This window comes from Formica exsecta, unplaced genomic scaffold (assembly GCF_003651465.1).
Source record: "Formica exsecta isolate Colony F162 unplaced genomic scaffold, ASM365146v1 scaffold1492, whole genome shotgun sequence".
Classification (NCBI taxonomy): Eukaryota; Metazoa; Arthropoda; class Insecta; order Hymenoptera; family Formicidae; genus Formica; species Formica exsecta.
Window position 1 is genome coordinate 200,233 of NW_021848819.1, and position 20,426 is coordinate 220,658.

A 20,426-nucleotide genomic window follows, 5' to 3' on the forward strand; every position below is an offset into this window, starting at 1 on the left:
TCGGAAGAGACACAAGACATTTTTTAAACATGAAATGGCTCGATCTCGTTACATAAATTTGAAGTAGCAGCAGTGAAAAGATTCTCTCGCTTTCCTCGCGTTAAAACGCGAGGGAGAAAGAGAAAGAGAGAGAGAGAGAGAGAAAAGGTGGTCTTTTTACCGCTATTATTCCTCTTGCCTATGTAAGAACAAGCCAAATCGTTGTTTACCTCGATCTGTAACTTGGCACTGAAGCCATTTGCTTTAAAGTCGCAAATAAAATTCCGCGTGCTAGTGAAATTCGATTTTCGATTTCTTGTGCTGGGATAACAAGAATCGAGACAGAACCTAAGAAATATGGACCAGAATTTCTAATTCTCTTCTTACTGATCTAAAAGAGTATCCGACCAAATCTCGATGGCGAGAGCCAGAAAAATATCATTTCCTCGACAATTACAAATATCTAAATTATTTTACTCTTGTTTAATTAGAATTATACGACGCACACCAACTGCTTTTATTCGTCAATAATTTTTCTAACTCTTTCATATGATTGAAATAGATTGCAGAAAAGTATTTCAAAAATTTGTATCAAAAATATCAGTTTGCTTTGTATGCTTATATTTTAGACGACTATTACTCGCATGAGTATCGTTCAGATAGTATACACACTCATATAGAATTCTCGAGTATGCATGCAGAATACGACGGGTACTCATTTCAATGTTTGTATTCCGGAATAAGGAGCAGAGGAAACATGGTCAGTAGGGTAAGTTAGCAAAAAGGGATAGCAGTCTTGAAACTTCCAGCGAGGGTTATATACCTTCTGCCTCTGATGGTATATATCTCTGCGAATTTATTTATATGAAATCCACTGGCTTCTCACTCGTCAGTTATGAGGATTCCCTCTTCAAACTAAGCCCCAGTTAGATATCGCCTAATAAATAACTAAACTTATAGAAATATTTATACCACGTGATACACATGCGGGGGCATATAAATAAAAAATTTTCTCTACAAACCCGTACTTGATATAAACCATATATCAATAACACAAAATTCAGAGATTTTTTAAGCGATTTGTTACATAAAAATTGTACAAGAATCGTTTTTTTTTTTATGTAGTATCGAAATTTTATTAAAGGAAATTTGCCTCGTTTTGTAAAAATATATAATAATGATTACATTTATTCTCTATTAGCAAATTAATTCTTTGTATCAAGTGTAATTTAAAAAACGTGATAAATGTTTATAATTAATTAATTCTTAAATACCTTTATATCTACATCTACATAACAGTTTTTTGCATCAGTTTCTCTCACAATCAGTTTCAAGTTACTGCAATATAATTCGATGTTATATTAACGATATAATAATAATCATAACGTAAACGAAAGTAATTTGAATAAAGCTTGTCAAAAGAAATTGGTTTAAATTATTTCGTGTACAAAATATTTCAAATAAATGTGAATTCTGTTTTAATTATACAATTTCTCTGATATTCAAGTAATTTACTTTGTTAAACAATAACAATTATACAGTTCGAGTTTGCAATCTGAATTTCGGATTTCCTCTCAAATATTCAATTCATATAATCCACTTTCATCTCCGTAGCGTAATTCATAATACAGTATGCATACTATCATTTTACGCGAAACGAACTAAGCGAATCAGTATTTGCGCGATCTTGCGAGGAAGGAAATCTGAAATTGGGAGATTCACCGTATATATGGAAACAAGTGCGCGTCATTGCTCATTCGCATTCGAATTGTCTATTGACCAGGCCAGAAATTAGAAATCGCTCTATTAGGCGCGTCAATATATAATTCACACTTGAGATATATTTACTATTATTTTGTATGAATAAATTAAAGCTAATTCATTAAAGAGACTTCACCGAAATCGACATAATTCTAATTACTTCTGGATATATTCTACGTTATATATATGTGTACATGCAAAAATTATGTTTTATGATATAAAAAATATTTAATATACATCATGCATATTATATAATATTGCGTGTTTAATGTCAGAAACGATACATCAGAGCATAGAATGGACTTTCTTTTCAATATCGAAAATTTAGCATTGGAAAATTGCGCTTTCTTCCTAGTATCGAAAAATTGCTTTCTTGTAGCTTCGGAATACATACTACAATGTATGATCGCATGAATGCATCCAGACACGATAGACTCACTGGTGCATCAAATGCAGATGCATCTAGCATACAAAATATATGCAAAAATAGAGTTGCTCTATAGATGATGTAAAAAAATATAGCATAACTCTTCAAATTTTAATATTTCAGACAATATATCGAGAGAAAAATTATTTGATTATGGATCTAAGTGATTAGAAATTGCGACGAGATATCGATTCACAAAATATCGATAATATCTTGAAACAAAAATGAAAGTAATTTAACATCATCAACATCCTTAAAGAAAAGAGAAAAATTATGTATAGTTGTCTATTTCCGAGATTAGGATCAAGTCGAAATATCGTGCAAAGATGCGCGAGAAAGGAGGGAATGCATGACTTTATTCATTTTTCTTCCGTCCTCTTGCACATACACACAAGCTTTGTCTCTCTAAAAATCTAACAAAATTTACTCACTCGCAGTTTTTGATGTTTATCATATCTATTATTTTGTTACGACCTTAAATATAATATATTTATAAGAAATACGCATCTCGTATTATAATGACAATGATGGTCTACCACCTATTGGTTTAATAACTTTACACTCGCTTAGCTAGGCAAAGATATTTTTTATAGTTTGATGCGTAAAACCAGTCTGGTTATCGAGCGACGCTTAAAACAAAAAGCAGCGTTTGATATACGATATGAATCATTCGCGTTCAATTACACGATCGAACAGGAGAAGAAGAACGATAGATGAAGCCGAAGGCTTGCCGCAGCGATGATAATCGCTCGTTTGTTTGATAGCAGAGAGGTCCTATGTTTTGCACAATTTATGTCATCATAGCACTGAAAGCCATTTCAAAAAATTCAATGCCGCGACATAAAAGAAATAAATAAGCGATTAAAAAATTCACATACGATTTACTTTAAATTTTATAAAAAATGTCTCAAAAACATTTTTGCAAATTTAATATGATAATGTCAGTATTAATATGATAATATTAAATAGAAAAACAAGAATATATATATTTTACCCAATAATATCATTACTCATATTATGTATATTAACAATAACATAAAAACTAACAAGTATAAATTACATTTTTTAGAAATATTGATTTCATAGCGACTTATATTTTTCGCAGGCCAATGTGAATCTAATAAATTCGCTGATTGATAAAAAATATTAATTATTTACCCCCAATCACAAAGTTTTGATTTGATGTAATAGTCGAGCTGCCTTCTTTCTTTCGTTAATAGAAAAATGTCTAACAGAAATGACGTGCGTATAAAACTAATAAGAGAAATGCGAGAAAATCGATTTCTTGACGGAATGGAAAAGACAAAGGATAATCGCGCTCATCGTGATTCGTCGTATGACGTCGAATAAAACGCGGTTGCACCATAATCTGATTCGTTTGCAGCGACGTATCATTTGTGATCTCCGCATCACCCTTTCATCCCCATGCCGTCATTCTTTTATTGCGCGCGGGAGTTTTACGTCTCGTTCCTGCCATCGATGTTCAACTCGCGATGTTCTGACAAATTGACGGTGGTTTCTATGACAACGAGACTGAACATGCGTTGAGAATTTTTCTTTTCTCGGAATCAAGTAATACAAGACAGAAATGTGTGTGTATGTGTGTGTGTGTATGTGTAGACAGTTCAAAAGAAATTAAAACAATATTTTCAAGAAAGAGAGAGATTCAGTGAAAATAAGAAATTTCACTAGAAATACGTATATAACGGTGGAAGACAAATCTTGTGTTCAATCAAGTGATACAGGAATAAAAAACATCATTTTTTAAATCATGTTGCAAATTAAAACTCTATACACGATTACAAGAAGTCTCCCTAATATTTTTCTGTAAAATAAATATCGAAAGTTACGATAAGCTGAGTTTTATATAACTTTTCTATTTTGTTGCATATATATTCGTATACTTATTAATTAATAATAAATTCATAATGTTATAATATATGCAATGATCTTTTTTGGTAAGATATATAAGACTTGCGTCATATATAACAATCTTATTTTAAATTATGCTTATCTATAAGCAACTCTAATCAGAACAATTCTGAACGTCAAAAAATTTATAAATTTATGCATTATTTGCTTTAAAATATTAAACCTGATAAGGCAAAAAAAAGATAAAAATAAACACGATATTTAAATGTTAGCAAAACTTGTTTTTTGGTGTCAGGTAAACTGTTATAGTTATGAATGAAAATGGATTAATTGGACTTGATAAATATTGGGAGATGTATACCAGATATTGGAGTGCAGCCTTTCAAAGTTTCGGGCTATTGACGCCCTCCAACAACACTCCAGCAATGCTATTGTAAATTATACGCATCACTATTATGGGTTACAATGTTAACATATTGCGGAGTGGACTTAACATGCATATTCGATGCATATAATCAATCTTCATTTCATACATGATTTCAGTGCACAGTTTAATCAGCTTTCCTATGCATTATGTCGCTGATTGACTGCATTTATTGTTTTTTCAATAAAGTATGCAGAGAAACTTAGTAATAAAAAAAATAATATTACTTTTTTAAGTTATCTCTAACATTATTTTATATAAGCAAAATTACAAAGTAAATAAATATATATACATATATAATTTATTCGGTTTAATATATAAATATAAATGTATAACACATATATAGATGTAATTTATATAAGCGTATTTATAAAAAAATTAAGTATATATTTGTAAGAATTAAATATTCGTCGGATTATTTTGAGGATTAAATGAAAATTCCCGTGAATATTATGCTATATTAATGGTCGAAGACTACAATAGAAGAAAACTAAAGAAAGCCGAACGAAATACAATGCGAACAATCGGATTTAGAATTCCGGGCACGTTATGAAAGGGTGGCGAAAGCTTCTATCTGTTTTTCTGGTAACCCTGCCGGAGATTCTAGCGACTTCTAATTCAATTATCGAAACAATCTCGACAAAAGGTGCGACCATTGTCACCGACACGAAGCAGCCGCGCTTGTGAAATTCAATTTTTTAGTTCCCGAGACTGCTTGTCCAAGCCCTTTCACTCTCTTCTAGACTCAAATAAATATTAAAGCTTGATAAAAGAAAACTTCGTCCGTTGCGCTCTTCGGTCTCGTTTGTAAATCAGACTGAAACGCTCAAATAAAGCTTGGTAATAAAGAGATGTAATAAATTAAGTAAACGAGTAAATTATTTAAACTAACGATAAATATAAAATATAAATTGATGATGCTGACTTAAACTGATTTAATGTAAAAGATCTTAATATGATATTAAAAACGTATACATGTGTATCACTTAAACATTTAAAGTTAAAATTAGAACTATGATTTCACTTCTTAAATATAAGGACATCTTCTTTAAGTACAGTTTATCTAGTTAAAAAATCGTTATATATAAATGGACTTTTTTCCCGGGAGTTTATAAAATATATAAAACAATTCACAAATAAAAAAAAATATATAAAAATTACAATTCTTACCTAAAAATAAATTTAAAAAATAAATAAGCAATTTTGCCATTTATTTAAACAAGAAGATAAAATGCATTTGTACAAAAGAAACTAAAGGAAATGAAAACGTAAAACAATTACAAGAGCAGCAGAGAAATGTTGCGAGTTCCAAGCATTATTATTCCCCAAGATGAAAGAAAACGTGGCAATGTAAAAAGAACGGGTACCATTTGCGTATCAATTTCAGGAACGCGTTTTTTTTTTTTTGTATAAAAAGCGACGCGCGCTTTTGAACCATTAATATTTATCAAACAACAATGCGCCATCTAGAGCGTATCGATCCGCGCCGTGGAGTCCCTTCCAGATATACGCGTTGACGTTACGCAATATAAATTTTACGCACAATCGTTCGCGTTACAGGACAGCCCTGTCGCATCGCACTTGTCAACTATGATTTACTGCAGTATCTACGGACGGCGCGATTTATTTAGCAATTTTACGACCGGCAGAAATATAAATAACGCGTCGTAGTCGTGTAAGCCCTACGACAAATCCATTGAGGGTTAAACCAAGAGTTCGCCCTTTCGCCTTTAATGGCGGGCCCGAGCAGAACGGTAAGCACGTCCATACGGACGAACTTCGTTGCCCCTGAGTGCTCACCCGCAGATAAAAGCCTGCTCAGAAAATGGAGAGGGAAAGAGAAAGCTCGAAAACTGAATGCGGAATCGTCTCTCCTCCGCCTCCGCCTCTTTCTCGAAACTCGATAAAAGTGTGGAGAGACTGTAACTACGGAAAAACTCATATTTTCTCCATTGTAAATCAATATTACTGATATAAGCACATGTCCACTTAAAAGCGATTTCTTGTGGTAAAAATATGCGGTAGATGTAGATTTTAAGTGAGACTCTCGATGATTGTTCATATAAGAGAGAGAGTGAGAGAGAGTTTTGCTTTACAAGAGCGGCTATCAATAAAGCTCACTTGACAGTTTTATTTCCTGAGACTGATTTTCGATGGATATTCGCTTGAGGATTTTACCATCCTGTAAGAGTAACTTTCAATAATAAAACCCATAATCTTGATGGCCACTATGTAAGTGCAACCATCGATAATAAAACTCACGAAGTTGAAAGTTGTACTTTCTAACATAAGATTGATTTCTGATAGATACTTGTTTTTAGAGTTTTGCTTTTTGAAAGCGATTATTAAGATAATAAAACACTTAAGTATTTCTATTATTGTTATAATATTTTTGCACAATATTTTATTTCACGTAACAATTTTTATCACGATAATTTCTACATTATATTCTCAAAGAACCGCGCATTAAATTTTTTCGAGAAGACAGCTCAAACCATTTTACTTTATAAAATCAATTTATCACATCGCACGGATGTTCGCTCCCATTTCGCTCTTACAACGAAACAAGTCGGGAACGAATCGAAGGTGCATTAACCGCGCGGCGAAAATCCGCATCCGCGTCGGCAAAGTTCAAGGCTCAAGGCGGGTACTTATGCATAGATAAAAGCACGCCGAGAGAATGGCGAGCCGAGTTTGGTGGCAAAATAGATACTTGTTTTTAGAGTTTTGCTTTTTGAAAGCGATTATTAAGATAATAAAACTCTTAAGTATTTCTATTATTGTGTTATAATATTTTTGCACAATATTTTATTTCACGTAACAATTTTTATCACGATAATTTCTACATTATATTCTCAAAGAACCGCGCATTAAATTTTTTCGAGAAGACAGCTCAAACCATTTTACTTTATAAAATCAATTTATCACATCGCACGGATGTTCACTCCCATTTCGCTCTTACAACGAAACAAGTCGGGAACGAATCGAAGGTGCATTAACCGCGCGGCGAAAATCCGCATCCGCGTCGGCAAAGTTCAAGGCTCAAGGCGGGTACTTATGCATAGATAAAAGCACGCCGAGAGAATGGCGAGCCGAGTTTGGTGGCAAAATGGTTTTCGCACGTTTTCTGTGGCAAGCCGAAGAAAACGCTATGAAAAAGCGCCGCGAACTAGAAGGGGGCGCAAGAAAAGCGTCCGGGAATCGCGAAGTAGTTGGCACAAAAGTTTTCGCCAGCGACGGAAATTTTACTAACTGCGTTTTGATGAGACATGATTGATCTACTTTTTTTTACGAAGGACAGAGGTTGCTGCATACTGCGTGACAAATTAGTAATTTTTGTTTCAAAACTGGACAAGAAAGAAACTGGGATAATGGAAACAAGATGAGTTTATAACACAAAGAATGTAAAGAAAATATATATGATAAGAATCGTGTATGTATCACAAAAAATATTTTGGCTCCTTTTTCCATTATACAATTTTTCTGGGATGTTTGTTTTAAGAAAATAACCACAATAATATATTAATGATATATTATAAATATTAATTTTGCAATAAAATAATGTAAACGTATAAATAATAGAAGAGAAAGATGTTTATATATACATATGATATAACGTAATTATGAATTCAGAATTAATCTTTGAGTAATCACACAGCATGATTTCTAATAAATATTAATATGAATAATAAATAAATATAGACCGTGTTGTGATTGATACAAACATGCATGTAATATGCGGCTTATAACATATAATATTATTATTAATAATATATGAGGTATTAACAATTACGGATTAGTTTCAATTCATGAATCAACAAGGTATTTTGAATTCAACATATTTCGCTAAACTGCTAAATGTTCTCTCGCATTAATACATTAATAAAGATTAATTAATTATTTTTTGACTCAAGAATATTTATCGTCAGTGATTTCACCGATAATGCCAGAAAATTAAATGGACGGAAAAGGAACGGAGCATAATATATATAGCATTCATCATTAGATATTAATATAAATTTTATTTACAATATAGTATGTATGACTACGCGCGGTGAATGAAAACGCGTTACATATTTAAAACTGTAATAAAATAATCGATAAATTGTTTAACATTCTACGATTAAACAGAAATAACATAAAAATAATAGTGCAGCGGAATAAAATATAATAAATAAAAAATTGAATATAACGACATAGCGCTATTATATTATTATTATTTTTGCGATATGTTCTTTCAACTTGTGGTAATAAAAATATCACTTTAATTAGAATTTGAAATCAGTTGCGTTATCGCGAATAGAATCTGTATCGATATATATTATATGTGAAGTTATTAATATGCAGTATAATATTCATCGCAAAATTGCAACAGAAAGAGTATATTTTATTCCTAAATAAACATTTGTGACCGCTTAAAGAAATTTACTCCGTTTAGTTCTACAAAAATACACATGAAGATCGCGTTGAAAAAACGTATACCCATTTTGTTCGTTCTTCCGCCGCTCGAACTATCGTGGAAAAAGTATGGCTATAAAAGCGATATAACAAAAGAAGGAAACGCTCTGTAATTTACGGGACAACTGTATCGAGGTGCATTCGTAAATCGAAGCGACAATAAACTCGGTTTTTGTTTTTCGAGTCAAGCCACTCAAACTTCGCTACGCGAACGCAAGTACTCTACGTAGGTAGGTCGATATCCTTAACAATGACAATTCTGTTTACGAACAAATTTCGTTGTAGCGGATGCGCGACGAAATTTTGTGACTTTTCAGTTCGTTGGGACGCATATATAGAGACGGAAAGCGAGTTCCTGACCTGCTTACTCCTTCGCTCGATCTTTACCATCCTCCCTCTATTCCTTAACTCCCGGCGACAACGCGGAGAAAGTACCGTGACCGCGAAATGATTGCCGAAGTTTGCAGCAAGAGAGCCGCGATAAAAGATAATCAGCGAGCTCGAAAGCTTCATCCGCGAAGTCGGCCACGCTGGACCAACAATCCCGTCTCACCGTTGTATTTACTCTGAACTATACCCTTACCACCTGTCTTCCTACGATTTTCCTCCTGAAAATACCCGTTGGCACAGGCTGTAAGAAAGTGATTTTCTTGTCGGGAAAAAGCCGTTTCGAGGGAATACGAAACAAGAGAACTCTTACTATGGACGCACTTGCGCGCAAAACGCATCAAAGCTTTGTTTTCGAGAGCTCTTCTCCATTGCGCTACTTTGCCTTAGCAAAGAGAATATATTGTAATTCTCCATATATGAAGAGAACAGATAATATACATTCATCGAGTTCGGTAAATTTCAACTAGAAAAATATAAAATATAATTCCAGATATTATTTAACATTTAAAAACCGTAAAATTTAAAAGTTAAAGAAAAAATCTACGAAAGAAAATGTAAATATTTCACTTATATTTCGAATAAAACACGATTGTATGTTCTCGCGAATAGAATATAATATATATTTCACATTAAATTCACTCCTTACACGTAGACGTGTCGACAATGAGATAACGTCACAGATAGCCGAGGATGCACATGCACTCTTTGCGCTTCTCTCAGCTTCCCATAAATTCAAGCATCTTGGCGTTTATTAGCGCAATTATGTCTGCAATATTTGACATTATTCCGCGAAGCGACGACGAAGCGGCTTGTATTTAATCCGCGTCGTTGTTTATCCAGTTTATGCTGACGCTCTCAAGATACGTTTTCTTCGATAAATACGTTTCCGCCCCGGATTTCTCGAAACGTCGCGCCGCTATCGAGCGGATATTCCGTTGGCAGCCGTCGCATGTTTTGAACTCGTGCCTCGTCGGTGTTATCTGCTTTCCTTCTGCAAGAAGGCACGTAGCTTTCCGGTCGGACGGCTTTATCTGCCGTACCCCCTTTCCCCTCCCCTTGATATCATTATTAACTGCGATTCCGCCATACGATCGTTCGCGCAAACTGCCGCAGCGGGGGGGGGGGGGGGGGGGGGCGGCGGCCAGGAAGATGGGAAACGTCAGATCCGCTCTCTGCTCGCTCTGCTCGCGATGCTAACTCCATCAGTTAACGGCATCAGATTATTAGCATCCCCGCGCGTCTATTTCGCCGTGACGAATAACCCTCTATCGCGCGCATCTCTATCTCTTTCTCTCTCTGCCGCGCGATGTACCGGAAAGATGTCTACACGCGCGTCACGCACATCCGCACTCGTGTAAATTACCGCGCAAAATACTGTGGATTATTTGAATTCGCATAGCTCGTTACCACCGAGAGCAATAAATCGTATACATTTAGGTTCGTGGATTATACGAGAATGTCGCGCGAGAATATTTGTGATAGTTGCCATAATTTCCCAATTTATTCAGAGGAATATAATGTAGTATTCATACATGTTATATATCTATAATCGCGCGATTGGAACGAATGTATGATATAAATGTGCCTTTATTCGCATTATTAAACATTATCAAACTAAAATAATGTTTCCATCGAAAGAGAATTCATTTCAGTTGCATAGAATTTCCACCACCATCCATCTCGTACCTTTCCTACTTTTCTTCCTGCCTATCTCTTTTTTTCTTTTTCTCTGACCTTATGTTTCTCCTCACATATGTTCTTCCCCTTTTGTCCGTCACAGTATCCCGACGTACCACCCCATCCACATCGTCATGCGATTATATTTATTTGTGTTTTTCTATTTCTCGTATATGAGAGAAGAGAGTTCGATTTGTATCCTTTCAAATTTTTTAAAATAACGACTGACTATTTCAGAACAATCTAATAATACGATATGATACGATACGTTTGTTTTCAGTTTTGGTCCGCCTACGTTCCTTGCGGTGCAGCTCAGTTAAACGCAGTCCAACTCTCGCTGGAACAGATCGACGTGATTCGTCGACTCGCCGAAATGAATGCTCAACACTTAACCCTGGTTACCTCTGTCAAAGGTGAGTAACATACATTAACATTGATCCGCATTCAATGTTCTCGTAATCTTCCCACCGCATATTACACGGTATATTTACGTCATAATCTTTTTTACGTAAATACGTTAACGCGTTTTTTTCTTTTTTCTAATATCAGTATGATGGAGACTGTAAAAAATTTATTCTAAACGGCCTGACACCTATGCATTTATTTTTTATTGTAAAATATATATGCATTCATTTTCTATTTCTCTACGAGCGTAAAAATATCCTCTCTCTCTTTTTATTTCGATATAAAATATATTTAATGCCATAACTCGTATATAGTAATAAAATTAATTTTATAAATAAATAATAATTATCGCATGTGTATTACACGAATAATACGATACAACAACTAACATCTATAACATACAAGTAAAAAATAGAATTGTTTACGAGCTTGAACAGATGCTTCACCAATAGCAAAGCGCATACAATGAATTTGGTATATAAATATTATCAGGAATTTCTATTGTCCTTCGGCAATTCGGTTAACTTGAGATGCATCTTTTGTAACCGAAAGAATTCTTGTGACCGTCGTATTACGTTATTAAATGTAACACGCTAGCCGCCAGTACCAATAGATATGAGAGCGACGTCTTAGAGAAAGTTTCTCATCGAGACGATTCAAGAGGATAAAGGGTCGCTATTAATTGCTCGACTTCTCTGAAGTTGAAGAGGAAAGTCGTTATTGGATTCGATTCGATGGCATAACTTTGTATTGTGGAAGATTTATCGTCAGTGGACAAAAGTATGAAGCCATCGCTGCTCCATGGCAATGAAGATTCTTACTGATTCATGAGATAATATGAGATCTGACTCTATAATATTGAAATATATTATAGGTTGTAATAAAGATATTAAGAATCTTACACTTCTAAAAAAGATTCAATCCACACAAAATCCTATCTTTGACTTATATCTTATTAAAATTTTAATGTAATCAATTTTTATCATACTACATACATACAACGCGAGACACATAAAACGCTACACTTCATATATATATTCAAACTTTATAAAAAGTTTTAAAAATATTTTTTTAACGCTATTGTTTCAAATTTCTAGAAATTTTGTTATATATGTAAACCACTATATTAAAATTTTATTTCAATATAGAAAAAAAGATAAAAAGACTGCATAAAACATTGCATGCAAATATTTTTTTTTTTTTACGAACACATGCGTTCACGCCGATGACTATTGAACTTCTCTATTTTTAACGAAAATTGATTACAAAAATTTTTTTTAAATTGATGGGTCAATCTATCGTCTGTTAACGAAAATTTGCGGAATGTTGATGGAACCAACTAATGGAGAATAAATTTCATTGAATATGCAATAGCTTTTTTGTGAGAGAAAGAGAAAGATATTTCTGGAAAAAAAATACCGAGATAACATCAGCACAAAAATAAAGAACAAACTGTGCACACAATCTGAAAGAAAAGAAAATGCCAAACAGGAGAGGATAGCAGAAAAGATACGCGAAAGCTTGTGAAAGTTTTCGCGACAAGTAACTCGCTTCGGAAATCCGAACTGCCATTTTCATAAGCTTGTTGAAATCAAACCGAGGTCGCGTGAAAAAGAGATAAGAATATAACGGAAACTTTTGCAAACGTTGCATAAATAATCCACCTAGAAAAATTAAGATTAGATTCAAACTGCACATCATACTAAAAGAATGCAATCTTTTGAGAAGAATTGTTAGTTGATTTTTTATTAACAAAATTGTTTTAATAAAATTATTAAATTATTTTAATGCACAATTACTAATGTGCGTAATTTGATTTCAATTACACAATGTATATCCAGTCTACTATACGACATAGATTTTTTTATGACTGATGGTCTTTGACTTTTTGACGAAGAAATATCTGGCCCTTTTGCGACGGTTACACTTATGTAAATGGATAATCAGTTGGACATGCATTGTGTATTCGAAATCAAGTTGCACGCCGCTGAAATATGAAAGAGATATGAAGGGCAAGCGAAGAAATGGGACTGGAGCACTGCCTTGCGAACGAAAACCTTGCAATGGAACTTACCGCGAATAACCCGGTCTGGAAAGCTGTCAGCCATTTTCATAAGCTTGAAGAAACTTCGCCAAGTGAGAAGTGAAAAGGAGGTCACGGCATGAAGAAGGCAAAAGGTGAAAAAGTCAGTGACTCGTGCACACAAACCTGTTCCACAAATGGCTAGATGTGGTCAAAACCGCAATGTCGTCAACTCACTATACAGAATTTAGAAATTCAATACAAAAAACGCTACAAATTTAGAATTTTTTAAATTAATAATTAACAATATATTATACGGCAAACTGTCCGATTACTTTTACTTCATAGAGAAAAAAATACATTAACAAAATTATTAAGTTAATATAATTAGTAATCGGATTAAAAAATGTGTCGATAATAAAAAATAAATGATACTTGTAATAATAACTTATAATAATGATATAAATTTTTTTTAAATTATATTTTAACATTTTAGCACAACTTTTGAACATGTAATGTAGAATATAATTGTTATAGGCAAACCGGCTCCTAGATGTTATATTATACACCGCTGAAGACTCGATTGGAAATATAGTAATTAATAATGGAAACGGGAATCTCGTTAAAGCACTAGATATATTCATTTAGATTCGTTTTATTTTTGAGTAGAAACAAGCTGTTTCCGCGCGAGCTTCTTTAAAAGCAGCAAAGGCAGAGAACAGTTACAAGAGGAGATTACCAGCTTTTTAATTTTCGAGATTAGTGGCGCGTTTCTCAATATATAGTATATGGCTTTCTTGTATCGAGATAAAAGATATTAAATCATATTAAATGCTATATAAAGTGATTAAGTGTACTCTACTATGATAAAAGGTTAAATAAAAAATAAACGCATGTAAAAACTTTAAATTAATATTAATTGTTCTGCACTTTTTTTGCAGAATTATTCAATATTCACAAATTACATTCACAGTTTTTATGTTGTGAACATTCTGTTACATTAATAAAGAAATTCTGTTTTAATTAAGTCATATTAATCGACTTCTTTTTTCAACGATCCAAATAAAAAATTGAATTCTACTTAATGTTATAAAACGTTTTACAACATATTGCGACTAAAATAAAAGATTAAGTCAAGCAAACTTATCAAAACTGGATCAATCTTGCAAGAAAGAAAGAGAAAGAGAAAGAGAAAAAAAAAGAGAAAGACAGAGATGTATATTCCATATTCTTGAAATTGTTTTAAAAATTTATCCCACTCTCTCGTGCGGTCTGCAAATTCAATTTTATTAATTAACACATCAATAACAATCTACCGACAGTTGTGCAAAGAGATAAACAAGACATCGTGAATGGTATGGGTTTGGTAATAAGAAGTACAGCGTGAAAAGTTTTATTGAGCGAGTGAATGAAAAGCAACAGGATGATGAAGAAGTTTACGTGTCTGACGAATCCATCATTAATCTCTGGGATTATAGATATACATATATATATCGTTAATACCGCAGCACAAAGCAAACTTTAAATCCAGGATGTACGGTTAAATAAATAACTCGCACAGATCGATATATTTGATGTAAAATACGATAAATCAGTCGGCTTAATACCCATCGTCGTTTCGATGCCGCCTGAAAGTTTCAATGAGGCGATCGACAGCACTCCTGAAAGTACTTTCGAAAGCGGATCTTAAAGCCGATTTTTACCGATCTTTTTATTCACTTTTTCAAAACGGCCGGGAGAGGGATCGACTTTCCGAGATTTCATCCGATCTCTCGACGAAGATCGTAAATAATCTATGAACACCATAATTCCCCGAACCCGAGAGGTCCCGCTTAATCTCATAAAGTGTCATTTTAATCTCACCCGAATGAAAAAAGGAAGAATTATAAAACTCGCGCCGACGGGGCACGACGAAACAACAGACGAAACTTCGCTGATTCACGGAAGAAGCGTAATTTGGCCGAGAGCGAAGTTCACCGAAGATGATTCGAAGTTTTACGAGAGAGGATGAGCCTCAAATAACTCGTGTACTTAGGTGTTCTCCGAGGTTCGAGTATTCTCTGCTCGGCAAATTCATTGTCAATAGTATCGCAATTTTTAGCGTATTTAGAACGTTTAATCGCTAAAACATATGACCCACTTTCTATACAACCGTAGCTATGTAAAATAAACAAACAATAATACACTCCAGAACATATTGTAAAAATACGACGCTTGATAAGTTATTAAAATAATAATAATATTAATATTATTATATATACGGATAAAATAAAGAGTAATAAAATATTATTAATAAAATTAAAGTCTCTCAGTGCAATTGTATTTATAAATGCAATTTAAATTATGCTTAACATAAGATATGATGCTTTACATTAATATTATTGATTCGTAAAATATTGTTATACAATTACTATAGTTTATCATCTTAAGAAAAAAAAATGATAGAGATAAAAAATTTCTATTATTCATCAAATAATTTTTTTCTTTAAAAAGTTATATATCATGCTTATTATCAGAGTGTCACCAACATAGATTTTATTTACACCATGACATATATGTGTATAGGTCTCATTGAGGCGCATAGAGAAGGAAAAATCGCAAGTCTAATCGGAGTAGAAGGGGGTCACTCCCTGGGGAATTCCTTGGGCGTTCTCAGGACGTTTTACGGTCTGGGAGCGCGATATCTTACCCTGACACATGCGTGCGACACCTCCTGGTGAGTATGAATCATGAGTGTATAAGAATCTTTTTTGAAAACTACGTAATTAACTTGTCACAATTTTTTAAATCTCAACAAGAAATAATAGACTCTTATAACAAATCGATTACATGGCCCAAAAACTAATAAAGAATTATCCATTATGATAATAAAGAATTACCTCACTATAATAAAATTTCATCCTTTATGAGCGAAACTAAAGTAATAATAAAAGCTAATACGTTCTTATGTCATTTTCTACATTGCACGTATTTGACGATATAGATTATAGCATTTTTATATAGAAAAAGATGATACTTAAAACAAAAAATATACTCATATAAAATACTCATATACATACATATATCATATATATAATACAGACTACTCCCAATTTAAACCGCCAAACTTAATACAAATTTAAAATTTATATAATTTTTTTAAAATTATCTGGATTATTTACCTTTAAAATCTTGATTTTTATTATAAAACGCATTTTAATATAATCTTCGATACTATTATATTATTCGCGCTGATGTACGTTTCATTAAAGTTAGAAGATTGCAGTTTCTCATTCACGAGATCATCAAAACTCTGCAGGATGTTGTGTTTTTTTCGACATCGTTCTTATCGCCTCTTACCTCGCGCTCAAGAAGTTTCTCGATATACAAGTCGCTCGTTTCATCGAGTATCCAGTTTTTTTACTCGGGACTCGTTGTGCTTCGTATCACGATCTACTCTTAGAGGCAAACCAATTCCACGGTTGATCGGCTTAACCGAGAGCCGAAGTAACCTGAAATCTGGACGCTCGAAAGTTCTTTTTAGTAATTTCGGAAGCACTCCAAAGCCGCCACTTATTTCCTAGCACACCCGAAAAAAAAAAAAATAGCGGAAGAAGAAATTCGTTTCGCAGAGAGAAAGTGAGAGCAATAACATTCTTATCAAGAAGACCGATCTCCACATTGTCTAGAAATCAACTTCCTTAATTTCATTTTCTTAATCCATTATTGCAAAGGCATTTTTTTGCATTGCTCTGACTTTGTTTTCGAATTTTGCCGAGCTTTATCTGACTTCACTTGATCTATTCTATCATTTGTTAATTTCTAATTATTCATTTGTTGAATTAATCTTTAATATTTTTTATTTAATATATGATCTCTAAACAATTATAATTATCATTTACAAACATATTTAAAAAATTGATGCTCGCACACATAAAAAAAGAGAATATTCTTTCGCACATTTTTCCCAAGTAAAATATTTATAATTATATAAGATTTTTTTCCATGTTTCCCGTTCGCACTTGCATCTTTTTTATATTAAATCTTCATGTACAAAAGCAATGAATCTGTACAGCAGATTTTTATTTTACTTTACATATTATTGCTCTCTAAAGGCATCATTTATTTGTTACAATTTTAATACAGGATGAAAAACTCCATATTTCTTTTCGTGGCGATATATCAATAGAAAATACTAAAAAAGTTATTCGATTCTCCTTGGTATAATCAGGATTTAAAAATATGTAAGTAGCGCAGTTTATTATTATACATGCTCATTCGCATCTCCGTGACTATGAGAGGAACAATACTGGAATAAAAGCGCTTCTCCTCTTTTGCCTCAAACATCGATTCTTAACTAGAAGTTTATGCATCCCCTGATGCCGAGTGCCGCATGGAGTTGTAAATAAAGTCCCCGCTTTTATGCATCCGTTGGATTCTGAATCACATGACCCACGACGAGTCGCGTTTTTGTGGAAAATCCAACGTACGTTATTTGTGAGCTGCACGAGCCATAAATACAAGCGCAAAACAGTGACATTCGACTCCCATGTGACTTTGTATTCAATAAATTAGTACATAAAGTCGTGGCCACTTTACAAATTTTCCTCGTCAAAGGTAATTTTATTCGCAACCATTTAAAACAATTTCGAGTTTTCTATTTTCTCAAAGCTTCCCATTCTCCTTCCAACATAATAGTATTCATAACACGAAGATAACTAAAAATTTGGAACACATTCGCGTTGCTTTTTCTTTACGAAACTTATCACTGAGAATCCATCGCTCACTGTACCTTTTACGAGGGAAGGGACTCATGCTCGAACCGTAATAATCTTCACCCTCTGTGGCCTACCACACGAAATAGGATTTACACCTCGAGGAGCGGCGCTAGATGCCTCGCTCGCTAGCTCTCGGGATGTAAATTACGACAGTGACCGCCGATGTCACTAACTCTAACACCGCTTTAAGATCAAAGTATTATACGACAATGGGAACCGACCTGGTTTGCCGTGCACTTTTCGATCTTCGCCTGCTTTATGTCTCCCTCGACACTAGGATGCTTACCGCAATAAATAAGAATCGGAGTCACGTCGGGTTCTCACGTGCAAATCTCTCTTCGGATATAGTACAATACATATTTCTCTCTTCTGACTCCCTAATTTACGCCAATGTTGTCTTGCGACACATACGACACGAGAGGTAATCTTTTCTCGGCATGAGGTCAAGTTTTCTCGATATAAAGGGAGAAGAGATCAAATACGAGTATATTTTTTATTTATTATTCACAAATAAATTGTGTAATCAAGTAATATAATATGAATAAAAGAGATGTGTAGTAATGTACATATGTCATAAAGCTTTCTATAGCAAGTAAAAATTGGAAAATTGAAAATCGTAATAACATTAAAAATTGAGAAAGTGAATTTCTTCTCAATCTCTCCCTGTCTCTTTGTCTCAGATATTAAAATTATATTATGTTAGACTCTCAAAGATCATAATTTTGTTTTAAAATTAATTAAATTAAATCTAAGTACGCATTTCTATATTACAAGAAAACCAAAAATACATATGATAGTAATTGCTCGAACAACAAAGTGATTTGGGGCATCCAGAAAAGTGCATGCCTATGAAAGTGTAAACTATAACATATAGAGCATCTGAAGAAAACTCGTCATAAAAATGCGGTTTCATCTCTGCGGCCCGAGATTTCCGGCATCCACATGAGGAAAAGCGCGCTTTTATTGGGACAATATCCGAATTGCTTTCCGACGTGTACCCGTGGCTTAATGTCAGTCTCTGACCCTATTCTCTCTCATCTCTTATCATTCCTCTTCTTTTTCGGTCGCGTGCCCTCCCTCTCTCCCTCCCTCTCCATTTTCTCTCTAGGGATGCGAGATTGTCGACCCGATTGAATTTTCTGCAGTTCTAGATGATAATGCCAAATCATCTCTGACGTTTCCACCTCGTGTGGGAGCAAATGAAGAATTCTCAATATCGTTTGCGCTTTTATATCACTTGTTTTTTAATCTTCATACTTTTATTCTATCGATATTTCGTACGCCTCCCGCTTTTTTATAAGAAAAAGATTAAGGCACAATATATCAAACTATGATCGGAAAATATCTCAATAGTTTCTTTGATGAACTTATATATAAAAACGCATATTTTACTTTGCAAAGATTAGAGTTCGAACGCAGATGTTTAACAGTGACAATTAAGTGTCAAGAATATAAATAGATAACGAGTTATTACACCTTGATTAATTTCAAGTAATATAGTTACTTTCGAACAGAAATTTATTATAAAATATGATTGCTAAGATATTTATAGAGAAAAATTAAAAAGAACTGTCATAAATAACAGATAAATAACAATTTCTTATAAAATTTCGAATCTATTATACTTAGCAACAATAAAAAATCTATCATTAATATGACTTTAAAATGTTATATCTTGTTTATTGATCATTATACATTCGCAATTAGGAGATACAATTTTTGAAGATATCTCGAAACTTGCTCTCTTTACTAGCAATTAATTTAAATTTAACAAACAACAAAAACTAATTATGATAAATAGGCAAAAAGAAGCACGCGTTACTTCTGAAAAGTTATATACAATTCGAATAAGCTTCGAGAGAAGCTTGTTTAATGATGCTAGAAGATAACAAAACGCGCAATTTCGAAAACAGAGTTTACGTAGGTTTGACCTAAATCACTTGATCCAAGACCACTCGTGCCTATTCGAGTATCTAGTTCAAGCCATATCTAAATCATTAACGAACTAAGAATATAAAAATCTAATTTAGTCTCGATATTTTTGAGTGTGGATATCGCTTGTGACGATCGAATTTTTTTAATTAGTGATATACTTCCATGATCAATAATTTGTTACGTCATTGTGTGCTATTTCTTTATTTCATATCAGAAATTTAATGTAATAAATATCCGCATATTAAATATGTTTACACAAGATGACTTTATACTTTAGAAAATATTATTCGTTCTATACATAAAAGCTCGTCTAAAGCT

General features: G+C 33.4%; 1 protein-coding gene across 1 annotated transcript in view; it reads left to right on the forward strand.

Annotated features, from left to right (window-relative positions):
* LOC115232723 (dipeptidase 1-like) overlaps nucleotides 1-20,426 on the forward strand; it is a 90,705-nt gene that overhangs the window by 56,313 nt on the left and 13,966 nt on the right. The window contains exons 4-5 of the mRNA XM_029802772.1: nucleotides 11,238-11,401; nucleotides 15,982-16,132. Coding sequence (XP_029658632.1) covers nucleotides 11,238-11,401; nucleotides 15,982-16,132 — 315 coding nt within the window. The remainder of the gene's footprint in view (nucleotides 1-11,237; nucleotides 11,402-15,981; nucleotides 16,133-20,426) is intronic.